The sequence below is a fragment of the Merops nubicus genome, unplaced genomic scaffold, assembly GCF_000691845.1.
Source record: "Merops nubicus isolate BGI_N331 unplaced genomic scaffold, ASM69184v1 scaffold18, whole genome shotgun sequence".
Taxonomy (NCBI): Eukaryota; Metazoa; Chordata; class Aves; order Coraciiformes; family Meropidae; genus Merops; species Merops nubicus.
In genome coordinates, this window is record NW_008627521.1 from 71,534 (window position 1) to 87,753 (window position 16,220).

The window sequence follows — 16,220 nt, forward strand, 5'->3', positions numbered from 1 at the left end:
GAGGAAAGTCCTTGGCTTATATCCAGCATCATGGTAATCCAGCATCTCTGCTGACAGGATAGTATGACTCCTGCCTGCCTAACTAATAATGATGTCCATATTAAGTGTGAGTAATAAATTTGTCTAAGGGAACCAAGCATGGCTCATTAGGCAGGTCCTTTCAAATTAAGGCAGGATGCTTCTTTATCACTCAGTGACATTGCCTTCTCTTCTGCAGACATAAACTTTTTTCTTTTGAAAGGCTGCCCTCTCCAGAAGCAGCACTGCTCCTTTTCAACTACTTGTGTCTTTATGTATGATGAATACATTAAATACTCATATTTTGGCTATTATGTAAATCCACTAAGATGCAAGAGACCCTCAACTTTTACTACAGTCAGAGAGTTGAGTTGTTCTATTCTACAAAGATCTGTGCAACAGAAAATAAAACTAGGTCTACTAGTTTCATTCTCATGACATGATTTTTATCCAGGCAGTGCTCAAAAACCATCTGGAAGACTGGCTCATCTATAAAGTTATACATAATATACAGAGTAAATTGGTGATGGAGCTGTAAATATTAGTCACATGGTCGAGCAGTTTTTGACATGAACAACAATTCATTTGGAATGTTCAAAACCACTCTCATCATAGTTGTATACATAAACAGACAAAACATACCTTTGCTTTTGAGATACTATAATTTCAGCTGTTAAAATGAGGTAAACATCCACAGTTGGGATATTAATGATAATAATTCTGAATAATACACAGACGAGAAAACAAACAATACCTGTTTGTTAACTAGTTTAGACAGTCCTGCAAAAAGAAATCTCTCCTATCATAACCAAGATTCAAACCCAGCACATAAATTCTCTGAAGATAAAAAGCATTCTCCCATCAGTTCAAGAGTGCAATAAGTCCAAGTCAACTGTAAAAGCTACTCACATCATACCTTCACACTTGCTGGCATCAGTGCCTTGACTATTTTACTATTTGTGCCTCCTTTCACTTATCAGCTTGGTTTACATAAACACACATCCTTCTTTCTAAAGGATTCTAATCATCTGCTTCTTTATCTGAAACTTTGGGAACACTTCTCTTGAGCATCGCCATTAGTTGCTATGGAGATGGTTCTAATAGCACTTACAGGCAGCAGGCAACAGATTCACTCCAGAGTGAAAAAAAGATACTGCCTCTCCAACATATCCCAATTAATCAAGTAATAAAGAAAAAATGACCCTTGCAGGCATACATTTGTACATGTCTCATCTTATTTAGAAACTTCTGAATTAAATGTAAGGAAAATGTTGAAATTGCATGTGTGTGTATATATAGATATGCATTTAAACACAGAATGACAGCTGAATTAAAACTGACAGAATATTTTTCAATGTCCAATTTTTATAAAAATATGTTTTCTGAAGGGGAAAAATAATTATAATTACAGGAAAAGTTTTAGTTTCAATTAAATTTCCATTAGAAAGACCTGTCTGATTGCTTGAGAGAAATAGGAAAGTTCATTCCCTGTAACCTATTAGGCGCAGAATTACTTTCCTATTCTGCTTGAATAGGAAAATTAATTTCCTAATCTGCCTGATTAAAAGATGATGCAGTCTCAAAGACCCTCATCTGAATCAGAGCAGGCGGCTGAATGCACATTTCTCCAGAGCCAGTGCCATAATTGTGCTTATTTCTTAATGATGTCCCCTCATAAAAGCGTTTATATTAATGCTATATGAGGAAATTCTTCAAAATTTTCCTGGAACAAACATTCGGGGGAAATCAATTATTCTACTACTTTTCAGACATGGATTGGAGGTTGTTTTCTGCTAAAAAGAAATCTGAGACTAACGTAATTACAAACAGAGATAAAAAATGTGCTCATCATCTCTCTGGAGCGTTATGAAGGTTTTGTACTTGTCCAGAATTTGAGGTGTTCTTTGCTGGAAATTAAGTTTATGAACAGTTCCCAGAAGAACTTACATAATGATAATAGATTTACAGCTTTCTCAAATTTAAAAAATTGTAGTTGCTTTGGCTTGTTTCTCTTTCACATGTTACTTGCCTGTCTGAGGATTTTTTTTTATTTTCATGTTATAGTTAGAATTCTGTGAAATAAATTAGGAAGAGGAATGAAATTGTTTTGTTGATGTTAAAATCAAAGGAACAAACAGACAAGCCAAAGCACCCCCTGAAACTGATTTTTTTGGCTGCTCTCCAGCCTGTTTTTTTTGCAATGGCAACAACTGCTTCAAGGATGGAAAGAAACTTATGCTGCCCTTGAAAACAAATAGAAGCTAAGATCTACTGAAAATTTTAGATTTGTGCAAAATTTGTTAAAAGTCTGAAGATTTCATTCTGAACAAGTTCCATCCCAGAGTGTACAGGAAGAGAAGAACCTTCCCTACTTTTCTCAGCTGTTAGGGGATGTTATGGTGCTAGCCATGGGAAAGGAGAACAGGATACACTATTTCTCCTTCAACAGGCTACATACCCCTTCAAGAACAGAAAAAAAGCACCTGACTCTAAACCAAAAGCAGACAGAGAAACCGTATTGGAGAAAAGTCCTTATAAATCTCATATGGTGAAATTTCTGTGGGTTTATTCCAATTTTAGATACATTTGTTTTAAAAGTGGGAAAAAGTTTTTTAACAATCTTCCTCACGAAGGACACAAATGTTGGAAGGGTAAGAATTAAATCTGATTAAATAAAAGGCTGAAAAGTTACCCACCAAACTGATTATTCATTGTAACAGAAGTATTACATGACTGTGTACTAACAGAATTTCTCCTTTGCTTGCACCAGCATGAAAGATAAAGCCACTAGCAGGAGGCCAGATTTTACTACCTCATTCCAAAGAATACAGAAAAGATACAATATGATACACAACAGGAGGAGTAATCAAATCAAGATATTCACTCATGGTGCATAATGTAACAAAAGGAGGAGTGAGCCAAGCCAGAAACCAAGTTATCAGTCAAACTCCAACCATACAGACACCACTATAATAACTGCAAGAGCAAGGCAACATTACATACATAATCCTCTCTGTCCTTGATCTTGTCCCAACATCGCTGGGGGACTCTACCTGCCATGACAGAAACAATTTATTTCATGTAAGGAATGGGACACAGATCCAGTGAAAAAACTACAGTGTGATCACTGTTGTATGAAAGACTGTAGTACTATATTCTGTATGTAATATAACTGCATCATCTTAAATTAAATATTGCAATAGTCAGAAAGACAGGAAAAAAATATCAAATAATTAATGTGACCAAAAAAAAAGGGAAAATTTATAAATTAGAGGAAAATTTTACACAAAAATCAACCAAAATGGACATATCAGAAGATAGCAGTGGATAAAATACTGAAATAGTGCATCACTCAAATCTTGAGAAATGACCTGATTAGAGTAAGTCAATGAAAGAAAAGTTTCTTAAGTTTTGGATAAATCTTGAACATCTGGGATGCAAGACATATGTTTGTCTTTCACGAGTATCCTCATGTAATATTTGTATTTCACACCTTATTTTTATTCTTTTTCACTGTTTCTTTTGCCTTATGTTAGAAGTTGAATTTGGCTTTGCCTTTCAAGGATGTTGCAACACCACTGTTGGTCTCCTAACTAGACATTTGGCAAAAAGTAATTTTTTAGAAGGAAAAGTTGATACCTGTAAGGAACAGAGAGGTTGCAGGTGTCATTTAAATATATTTTTCTGTATCTGTTATTCCTTTTCATCTAGTTAAAGTGGGAATAGACCCTCTTTTCTTTGGAAACATTAAATAAATATTCTTAAATTTAGAACAGGAGCAAACCAAAGACTGAATATTACTTCAGCTGCTTAGAACTGGAACACTCAACAGTTTTGCAATATTTCCAAGAACTGGCACCTGGGTAAACCCTGACTGAAAATCTAATTTTCCCTGGATGCAGCATTAACATATTCATAAAAAGGATTCATTACTTATGCTCCCTAGACAATTTTGAGTTCATGTGAAGTACTTCAGTGGAATCACATCAGGATGCAAGTCTCAGCCACTGAGCAAACTATATTAATGATAGAACTCAAAATATGTTTTCTACCTTCACTTTATATGTTTATGTGTCTATTGGCATTAATTTTAAAATTTATCTGAATATATAAACATTTTTAGCAGTTTGCCATGCTTTTATAACAACCTTTCCTCATACTTGACTTACTGGAAATGGAGAACAAAATTACAGGAAATTTAAGTGGGAAAATTAGCATAACTGCATTTGAAGATTTTACACAGATTAACAGCTAAATAAAGAAGGAACTATAAGTCTTCTGAGACACCAAGCTGGTCCTGATTAGTATGGTAAGAAAGTGAGAGCTGCACTGATGTGAGTGATACCAGCTACAACCATCCATGATCCACCATCCTGACATATTGCCAGCATAGACTGCCTCTCACAATTATCCTCACATTTCATTCCAGAGCTGATCTGACACCTGAATATGTTTCCTGGTTTATGTTGAATAAAATGTCCTTTTTATTGTAAATCTCCAAACATTTTTGCATGACACATTGAAGATAGAAGGCAGGTGGCTAAACTACAGAGAGCACTTTCTCATAATTAAAAGGAGATTAAAAGGCTGAAGCTGAAGAACATTAGTAACTCAAGCAAACAAGGGAAACTTGCTTCTAGAGAAGTGCAATCTTTATGTAATTCTTCATAACTTAATGGAAAAATTTAACAAACTTTTTTCTACCCCCCATATGGAAAAATCGCTGAAATATTTAAGTTGTTTACCAATTTATCAAAAATATCTAAATCTTGTTAAATTATAGGCACTTATACATGCATGCACATGCACACACACTCAAAACACACACGATAAAACCACCTATCAAAATATAAGAGGTCCCAAAAAGACAGACAGAGTTCAGCCAGCTTTGAAGTACAGAACAGGACAAGGTCTTCTACCCATTTCTGAAGCTAGAGATACAAGTACCTCTTTTCTACTGTTAAAGATCCAACATGTGAATTAGCTGGCTGTTAATGGGGCTTTAACCTCAAAGCAGAGGATAGGATGAAACAAGCTTCTTCCAGAATAAATTAGAAATATTTATTCATAGCAAATTCTACTGCCAATTCTGAGCCATAGACACTTTTTAATATCAGCAGTGGTATCATCAGACAATCCTGCCTGACAAATTGTTTAACATAGATCACAGATTTTCATCCACATGCTACTGTTAATGTCCCAGCAGTACCAGTTTGAATAAAACTGGTGGTAAAAAAAATAAAGTGATTTAAAAGTTGTCAACATCTCTTATCAGTATTTTCCACTGATTAATCATCTGAAATTTTATAGTTTCTAAATTCTTCACAATTTGAACTTGCTTGACTTGGATTTATACTCACTCTCTTTTTATCTTTTTCTTTTTAGGGTTAATGACTTCTTCAGTGCCTTGCATTTTCCTTCCACCCATGATCAATAGACCTATCAAATTTTTAATGAATTACTTTGTATGGTTATCAACTTATGTATTAACACACAAACACACACGCAGACCTCCAATCTTAACTTATTTACATCTCCATAAATGTTCCTTTTACATCAAACAGCTGTTTGCCATTATTTCACAATAAATAATGTAATCCAAAATAATTCAACTGTAATTTTCACTCTCAGCCTGCTTTATCTTTTTGTATGTTAAAAATTATTATTTCAATCCTAAAATTTTGACAATTAAGATCTTTCTAATTATGAGCTATGCAGTTTTACATGATACTTTGAAAAGTTTCTACGGAATCTTTTTTATAATCCATTATTGTTGTGGTGGTGTATGAATGTGATTGTCAGGTTTTGGGGTTTTTTTAATACTTTAACTATCTAAAATTTTTAATGTTGAATTGTGGGATCAGTGCTCCTTTGCTGCATTTATGCCAATAAACCTATTTTTCACACAGTCCAAAGAGAGCTTTTTAAAATCTACTTTTATGCTTCAAATGTTAATGGTATTACTGATTATTTAGAATGTCCTAATCACATTAAGAGTGCTGACTTATTGTCTTGCTTAGGGCAAGCCTCCTCCTCTTTTCCTTGTAACCTGATGGGAAAAAAAAAGAAAAAGAAAACAATAACAAAAAAATACTGATTTACTAGAGGATTATTGTAAATATGAATCCATTAGTTATAAATCACATAATCTCTGACATCTCTGATTAAGGTGCAGACAATCCTACATTTTAGGTACTTGAAGAACTGAGGGAACTGTAAAAACTGAAAATGGCATCCCAGTTGCCTGTAGTGTTCACGAGAATGAATAGATGCTAAAGGAGAATGCACACTCCACATATACAGGTAATTATGAAGAAAACATTGGCCATGGTGACAGGTGAGTTCTGAGTTTTATTTAATGTGTTTGGACTATTTTCCCTTCCTGACGATTAAATCAGTGAAGTCCTCTGCTGGATGTAGACATCATTATTTATATAGTGTTTTAATATTTTTACTGTCACTAGAAGTGATAGCATTCTTTCACACTGAAGCACTGAAATATTAATGTGTGTTCAGAGGATCTGGCCATTCATATTCTTCACTGTTGCACTTCTATCATGAAGAAAAACTTAAAGAAATCTAAGAGGAAAATTACAATTCTATTTCTAAATAGAAACCGTAGGTAACAAGTCTCTCTACTCAAAACTGCTCTTGTGAAGCTCATCAGAATTTTAGTCAGAATCAAGGAATGTTAGATGGAGAAAAATGCTTTCAAACAGATTACTTAGTCAAGTCCTGTCTTTGTGGTATGAGGGACAGCATGCTTGAGTGAAAGTTGCATCCTAGTTTCAGAAGATTTTAAATCTAAATATGGAATAAGTTTCTGAAGCATCTCATTCCACTCTAAGCAAGCCAGGTAATGCACATACACTGATCAGTAGGCATTGTGATAACATTTAGCAATTCACTGACAAAGACATGATGTTCTTTCTGGCTCCACAGAGATTTTGCAGCAGCCTGACCAACACACTCAGTCCTGCATGCAGGTGATAAAGCTGCTGCTTCTCAGGATGCCCAACATCCTGATCGATATTAAAGGAAATATGCTTTGGAAACATGAATTCTAAAGCACTAATTCTTACTCCTGAGTGAATTCATATGGAGATTAGCTCAGACCACTTTCAAGCCCTTCCACTTAAGGTAATAGTCACAGTAACTGTAGCTATACTATCAAACTAAACATGTATGGGACTGACTGTTGACTCTTAGCCAGTTGGCAAGGATCAGAACACATCCAGACTATGAAACACCTGAACCCCACCAAAATGGGGTGCTTATATGTATCAGCCCATTACAAATGCCCCTTCACACGCAGTAACACTTAAGGTATGCGAGGAATAGTCTGGGAGAATGCTAGATAGACCATTTGGCCCAAAATCATGGTGGTGGTCATACGAAATTAAAGACTATAGATGATAGCATTACACTGTCTGGGAACATTCTATGATATTTACTCCTAGTGAATGTATAGCCTGAAGAATTTGAGTTTAGCCTAGAATATGGAACTTAACCCACTTAAGAGACACTGAGTGATGATATTGTCCTGCAAACAGTCACTACTATCACCCTGGATTTATCTCTGCACAATGACAGGTGATTGCCTCTTCTGAATAGAAACACAGAATAATTCTACCTTTTCAATTTTCCTGAAAAGAATGACATGAACTCAGTCCCTGCCACGGAAGAACAGGAAGTGCAGGAGAGGGAAGAGTCTTCAGTAGAAGAGCCCATGTTTCTTTCCTTCTTTTTTTCATTAGGTTTCCAAAGCCATCATGCTATCTATCAATCTCTAAGAATATAATCGCTTCAAACCTTGTTAGCCTGCCCTTTTGCCATTCAACTCATTCTTCAAGTAAAACAAATTTAGAATGAAAGTAACATGTGAGGTACTGTTGAAGGGAAGAAGTTTGAAGGGGATCACAAAGCACCAGAGTAACTTTTTTAATGTTGCCTCTGTTTTTGTAATATCCACAGGGCTTGTACAAACATGTCTAGAAACACAAGCTCTTAAAAAGGAGATATTTATGATGCTGGTATAAAAGCTGAACAAAACCTTGAGTCTCCACAGAGGTTCAATGTAGCTGGAGTAATGGGAAGCTGTTTTTCTTGGTTTTACTTGCTTTTATATTTACTGAAACCAGTGCTGAGTCCTATAGTACCTGCTATAGAAAAACAGAATATGATAAAGATTAATACTCCAATGTGAGAAGCTGTAATTTCATTGGAATGATTTTTCTACTTCCATTTTTTATTATTTATAGGTTTTAGTCAGAGAAAGAATCCATAATATTTGAAATAAAAAAAAAAATATTTGAAATATTTCAACACCTTATAAGCTTGACTGTGTTTACAGATAATAAAGGAATAACTGAATATTGATAAAAAAACACAAAAATGATACTCCTAGATCACTTAAACTGGAATTGTCACTCTGCTGGGATGTCCTCTGTTAATACAGACTGAGGATAGAGGATCCACACCTCTTGCCAGACAGTTTGAAGAGCTGGATGATAAGAAAGACCAGCATCTTCGCATTCTTTTCTGTGTTTCCACACAACAGTGCCAGGAAGGCCTTGGTGTAAGTTTTACTCCTTTGTGGTCGGACTCCTTGGCTCTAACTAACTTTTGCTACATGGCTGAAGTGGTAAAAAAAGGTCCCTGCATTGGTATACAAGAACAAGGGATAAAGCAGAAGGGGAAGAAAGAAAACTCTAAAAATGAGTGGATGAGAATCACGGAATCATAGAATGATAGAATGTCTGGTCTGGACCTCTAGAGATCATCGAGTCCAACCCCCCTGCCAGAGCAGGACCATCTAGCCTCGGGCAGGTCACACAGGAGCTCATCCAGACGGGGCTGAAAAGTCTCCAAGCCAAGAGACTCCACAGCCTCCCTGGGGAGCCTGTTCCAGTGCTCTGGAACCCTTACAGTGAAGAAGTTCTTCCTCATGTTGAGGTGGAACTTCCTGTGCTCCAGTTTGTGTTCATTGCCCTGTGTGCTATTGCAGGTCATAAGTGAAAAGAGGTTGCCCCTTTCTTCTTGACACCCAGCCCTCATATATTTAGACACATTAATTAGATCCCCCTAAAGTCTTCTCCAGACTAAACAGTCCCAGGTCTCTCAGCCTCTCTTCATAAGGCAGGCGTTCCAGTCCCCCACTCATCCTCGTAGACCTTCGCTGGACTCTTGTCCATATTCTGTGGACAAGAGATATTCACATATTCTATCTTGAAGAATATCAACAAAGGAAAAATATTAGAAGAAAAGAAAAGAAGAAGGATCTTTAAATTCCAGAAAACTGCATGGCATATATTCTGTACATTTCTGTTCTAACAGTGTACCCAAAGATTCTATTAAAGCCACAAGGAAGAGTCATCCTGGCTCCAAGAGGCTTACTTCTCAGAGAAGTGCTACCTTGGCGCTTACTGTTTTCCAGACTCAAGGCGTGAAGTAACCAGAGGTTACCACAAAACAAAACCAGAAAAGAGTTCATGTCAAAACTGAGATTTTTCATCTCTCTCAAAGCCTGACTGTGCTCTGAGAGCGTTGTTCATATTATGCCCTCAGTGTAATATCTTCAGAGTGCCGACCTTGTCCTGTTAATTTTCCCCCTTCATGACCATTACTAAAGAGTCAGTCATTGCACGTGGTAGTTAGAGGACATACCACAGTGATAGGACACGTTGGATTTGGGGTATTCTGCTCCTTGCTGGAGACTCCAGACCTCACAGCCAGTGTAGCAGTAAAGGACTCCTTACAATTTTCTGTTTCAGATTGTCAGCAGAGAGGGTTTTTTTTCCAGACTATAAATTTGGTTTCTTATTTTTGAAGTCTGTGATGTAAAATGTTTCTGAATTTTATTGAGCTGTTCCATCTGTAATCTGCCTCCCTAAGGGAAGTGTAGTGCTCCTATATGACCTACAAACACTAGGAAATGTACCATGTATGCCAGCATAAGGTCTTCCCAACAGGAAACACTTTTTTAAAATATGGTGGTTTTTTTATACCTCTTTTTGATACTAGTTTGTCTCTGCATAGATAAAACTCCAGAAAAGACCAAATTACCTTTTACATAATTTTGACCCAAAACCAACATACTGAAGTGAAAGCACTTCAGATTAATGGGAAAAGATTTTTTTTTTCATCTCTTTTTCCTCTCCTGATGTTTTAGATTGAGAACGCTGAGCATCTGGTTTTCAACTTTTATAAAACAGAGGGAAGACCATACATATTAATTCTGAATCAATTCAGAATTAAAAATTAAATATGATGTACAATAATGGCCCTAATCAATTTGTTACTCACAGCTTTAACTTTCTAAACATGTTTCGTTATCTCTTCCCATTCATCATAGTAAAGGCAAACTAAAGAAACTGAAAAAAAAAAAAATAAGACTGGTATTGTGTATTTTAAGGACTCTGATCTCAGTCCTACTGTGAAATCTTACATTACAGCCACGGTTAGTTGGATCAACATATTTGAAAGCAACCATATTGATTGCTATTCCTTTAGCTTCTCAGAGAAAGAAACCTTATACTGGTTAAATGTGACATTAAAGTAAAGCTATAAACCCCATACAGCATTACAGAGAAATAAAAAGTTTCCTTGACAAAATCAGTTTATTTCAAATTTTGCCATTTCTTGTGGCTCTATACCTACTGACACCAGGACTCCTGATACTGACTTAAAAGGGAAAAAAATGATCCCTTTCTGCCAGGTGGTCATTTGCAGTTTCCAGCTGCAGTGATATGGCTTGTCAACTGGTCAGACAAAGTGGTAATTTATTTTATACTTTCTCATCATACCTTGAGAATTTTGCACATTATCTCATAAACTGAAAATGTTTTCTCAGCTCGTGTCCAATCCCAAGTTGTGACCTTGGAAAAAAAACAAACAAAAGAAACAGGAAAAGAAAGTCAGTTTTGTTTTGTTTTGAATGTCAAGAATTAAGTATATTTTCAAAATAAAAATGTATCCCTACACCATTTTCATCCAGTATAACGTACACAGAAAGACCAAGCACTGCCTCAGAGCAATAATTGCCAGTGACCAGACTGTTCCATCCAGGCAGTGCTTAGATGTCCTGCCTGTCTCCTTGTGCTTATAACACGGTGCCTTTGCATGCAGGCAGCTCTGTGCTGAATGATGAGGCTTCCCCTGGGAACTGGTGGGGTTTGCATTGAGATCCTGAGAGGATGTAGCCCTTGAATTCCTCTTACAGTCTTGACTATAAGGCAGCATGTTTGTCAATACTTCCCGCTTTGTAACTGCATGCCACAGTTTGCTCCCAGGCACCTGCATTGTTTGCAAACCCATAAAAATAAAGTATCCAACCTTGCAATGTCACAGATACTTACCCTGCACGCCTTAAAACCCAGGGGGAAAAAATACCAAGAAACAAGAGAGAAAAACAGACATTTTCCTTTTTTTTTTTACCAAGATGAATCTACTCCTAAATTCTACCAAACTAAGATTTGAAGAATAGTCTATTTCTCCCCTTTATCTTTGCATTTGTCAATTGCTTTCAACAGTATTAATTTTAAGCAACTGCTTGACAAAAAAAAATTGCATAGATAAGAGTTCAATAAAATCATGCAAGTGTAAGGGTTAAGGCAAATAAGACAGAAAGGGATAGATGAATATAGTCAGTAAGGGAAGAGTCAAGGCAGTATCACAGCCACCTATAAATAACTTTGCAAGGAAACTGTGAGGAAGAAACAGGAGAATTACGCATAATCTCAAAAGACAAAATAGCATAGAATGAAAACTGAGGCTATTTTTTTTATATATATATATATAAAAAATCTTAATGGTAAGAAACTTTGATTAGTGGTCCAGCTCCAAAGGAAGACAGTTGTATCATTACAACAGTTAGGCAAGATGAAGAGGCTGATGAAGACACAAGTTTATTGGTTTTCAAGATTCAAGAATATAAAGGTCTTTGAGAAATATATCATAAAAAGTTATCCACAGCATACAAAGTATTAAATGAGACCAATTTATCTTTTATCTAAAGAGAAAGCAACATTAATAGACACAACATGGCTGAGTAGCATCTACAGATTTGGATGCCTTGGTCTAAAACTTTCTTGATCAAAATTATTTTGATGTTGTATGAGAAAATTCTATCCCTAACTAATTTTTAGGTATAAACATTATTGTAATTGAAATTTATTTGAGGAAATCAGTCAAGAATGAAAAGTTCAAAGGTACAGTGTCATAGTTCCTCTTCTATTAGAATTTTATTTATTTGCAGTCATCCCAAAACTCAGTTTTCAATACCTTCATGAAGTATGGGTATTAGATTTCTAAGGAGGGGAATGACTTAATACTGAGAGTCAACCAATTGTTTGATACAGAATGAGGAAGTGCAGAAATATCGCAAATATACAATCTTTATGTGTGAGCTTTAAGAAGCTACTTAGAGATGTGATGAACAACACCAGCCACACAAGCTGAAGTCATATTGCCCCATCAGGAAACGTAGTTACAATTGAAGCACAAAGCCATTTAATGCTTTTAAAGGCATTAAAATCTTACTGTAGGCTCCATACTTTGGGGAAAAATATCAGAGCTCCTTCTTCTCCCCTAGCTTTCTGCTTTTGTTTGTACCTATAAAGGGACTTCTTTTCAGGTCAAAACAAAACTCTTTCTATAAAAAGATATGTGCAAGGCAAGAGCAACTCTAGGATTAAGGCACCCATAGAAATTGCTTGCCCTGTTCACTGTTAATATTTTAATTTAAAAGCTTGAGTAGCAAGGGAAAAGGTATTAGCAACTCTTTCTCAGTTGAAGTATGTTTTCTCTGAGATTTCCAGCTATAAACTTTAGGAAAGTGAAACCCACCAGGCTTGATACATTTAATAATTCTAAAGGAGAAAATGGATGAAAAAATAACACAAAAAGAAAAATGTAATTTTGTTTAAAGCTATCAAAATGCAAAGGATATGTTAGAATTGCTTATTTATCCAAGCATGTAAAGTAGATGATCAAAGAGATAAAAAAAGAAGGAGGAGGAGGAGGCCACTGATATTCACTGTTTAAACATGTTTCCCTAATGTGTTAGACTTTGGCAGAGACCAGGGAAATACTTTAATTTGATTTTCTGGTTATAAAGTTGGCAGCATATCTCTGCTCAGAAAACAACTTAATCTGAGGAGTTTAAACTGCAAATATAATTAAAATTGTTTTTCCTCTTAGAGCTACACTTTATGCATCTCATAAATAGAAGCTCTGAAACTGCACCATTGAAAGTTTTTTTCTTAATCTTTTGTAATCCCTGGAGGAGATAAACACATATACCTGCAGAATAGCAAGCATAAATATATTTGTAAAAGTTTGCATATACAAAAGATGACTTTAGAAGTCCTTTTAAAAGGCCTGCTATAGTCTTTGATAGGAATATAATTTTGCTGGGCATATAAATTTGTAATTGTTATTGTATGTAATCCATACATTACATGTTTTTAAAGTACCTCTGTAAAAACTCTCCCTCTGTTTGTCCTTTAAAAACCATGTGTGTCATTCTACTTCCCTCCTACTCCACGGAGAGAAAGTACTTTCCTCTATGTTTGAACTGTCTTTCTAGTTTAGAATAAGAACCAGAATCTGGCAAAACAAAATCACATTGTGCTTGCAGCTCAGCTGAAACAAGACCTATAAAGACTTCAAGGATCAGTGGCTTGTCTCATACAGCAGCAGCTTGCCAAAATTGTCCTAACTCACATCACTGTTGTTCACAGTCCTATTACAAACATGTTCCTCCCACAGTCATTAATCATCACCCATTACCCATATAGCCACCAGCAGCACATTACTCTTGGAAGCTTATGATTGAATTCTCAGTAAAGGGGCTTGTAGTACTTTCTATAGTGCTTACAAAAGAATAATCTTCCTATTTTGCATAGAAAGGGAGCTCTCAGCATTGTTTTTGCCTCTATCTAGTGCCTAGAATGCAGGTGGATTTATTTGACAGGCAGCAAATGCTTGGGTAGGTCTGCCAAAGCCAGAAGAGCTGCTTTTGAATAAGGTGCTCAGCAGCATAATCTGACATTTTAATCTGATCCTGAAAAATACCCACCAACAACAGCCAAACTCCCATTACTAGCCATGGGAGAGCCCAACTCCCATACCAGTGAACTACTGCACCAACATTAAACACATGAAGATTTCAGTTCATATTTACTTCCATTCCCGACACCTTTCAAAAGGTCTTAACACTTTGCAAAACAAACATGAAATGTGTCTGATGAATGATGTAAAGATTTGTAAATTTGCTTTGGACTACTTCCAGAACAGGCTGTCCAGAGAGGTGGTAGAAGCCTCATCCCTGGAAACATTCATGGTCAGGTCAAATGGGGATCTGAGCAACCTGATCTAGTTGAAGATGTCCCTGCTCCACAGCAGGGGGTTTGGACTAAATGACCATTCAAGGTCCCTTCCAACCTGAAACATTTTGTGATTCAGGCAGGAGGGAGCTACAGCCTGGATCTGGCAAGACAATGTTTAGCAGCAGTCAGAAAGGTCAGCCAATAAACAGAACAAATGAATCCCCATGACTCTCCCCGCTGCTGGTACAGGACTGCTGCTGGCTCCTTATCTCCTGGTTTAAAAGGTGGATCTCTGTTTACTGCAGTTTAGATGCACCATAAATCTGTAAAAGTCAACTGGTGAATGCAAAACACTTAACATTTTGCCCCGCATTGCCAGTCGGATTCCAATTAATGTATTTAATCTAAACAATTTCATTTGCTTCCCTACCTTCCTTTTGGTGCTCTGAAGCAGCAAAACAGTTACATTCAGGACAGAAATCTAAATACAGAGATATTGCCACTTCCACAGCATGCAAAAAGCTTCGATATTTCCCCAAATCTCAGCAGTTTGACTAGAATAATAGTTCTGTTTAAAATCTAACCATCTTGCTTCAGGCTTGTTCTACCTGCCAAAGGAAAATGAAAAGCCCTCTTTTAGCACAAGCAGACTTCTCTTGTATTCTTCTAAGTGCTTAGGTAAGTGGGGGAAAAGAAATTGTTAGATGCCCAATCATCTACGAATAACTATTTTCTATCACTTCTACACCACATACCCTGGAACTTTTCAGTGCTGTGAGTCCTGTTAGTTCAATGACTGATATCTCATGGTGAAAGTCTTGTTCAAAATTATTTTATTTACTACTACTTATTTCCATTAAGCATGAGAAATATACTTACTGGAGGTGCTATAAATTTATACAGGGAAGATCCCCTCAGTGCTAGAAACTTTGGTGTGTACATTCGATCCTGAAGGGAGTCTTGTTCCCGTTCTTCTGTCCAGCCCATGTAGACTATCTGACAGAAAAATCAATAGTGTTGACAAATTCCTCAGACACTTTTTTCAAACGAATTGCAAATATTTCATGCAAGTAAACTGAGGTCTGTCAAATTTTACATAGTTAGAAACTTGAACCACTGAAACAATACAGTGTATTGGCAGTTCACTTAAAATCCCATAGTTATATAAAGTATGCCCATTATGACAACCCAAAAACATCAGAACAAATATCTACTGTCGTCAGTGGATGTCAAAGGTCTATTATCTCATTAAAAACTCCCTTAAGTAATTCTACATATTTGCTGACAGATCACATCAGAGAAATTTAATCCAAATATTTAATGTAGGCAGGTATACAAAATCAAGTAACAGTTGTAACACTATATTGTAGATTCCATCGCCACAACCAAGTTCCCAATTATGCACTAAACAATATGAATTTACAAATTTTCGTTCCAAATAATGGCAAGCTTTCGCCCCCCCGCCTTCTGAAAATCCCTATGTAGGAGTTTTGAACCTCCTTGCTTAAGAACAGCAAAGTAACAGACTGTTTGCAGACAGTATTTTGAACAGAATTCATCTACAGCTAAGAATTAACCAGAATGCTGTCGACTCTTACCACTATTTGCAGATCTTCCAACACAGATGTATGAACTAGAACTTATTCAAACTCCTTTTAGGATCCTATTCCTTACCTATTCAGCTATTAAGTTTGAGTAATTTAATATCAAATCCTTGAACAATAACATAGCATGAGTAACCACTATGACAACTTGTGGAGAACATCTGAACAGGGAGCGGACACATGATGCAACTTGCGATTTATAACCATACCATTAGTAAAAAAACCACAATTTCCAGTGTGCACTGGCACACCACTGCTAAGGAAAATA

General features: G+C 36.2%; 1 protein-coding gene across 1 annotated transcript in view; it reads right to left on the minus strand.

Moving 5' to 3' along the window:
* Positions 1–15,344, minus strand: part of LOC103778718 (gamma-1-syntrophin-like) — a gene marked incomplete at its 5' end in the record, with an annotated part of 46,937 nt that extends 31,593 nt beyond the window's left edge. Inside the window, 2 exons of the mRNA XM_008946320.1 lie at positions 10,824–10,895; positions 15,228–15,344. Of these exons, the coding sequence (XP_008944568.1) occupies positions 10,824–10,895; positions 15,228–15,344 (189 nt within the window). The remainder of the gene's footprint in view (positions 1–10,823; positions 10,896–15,227) is intronic.
* Positions 15,345–16,220: the final 876 nt, after the last annotated feature.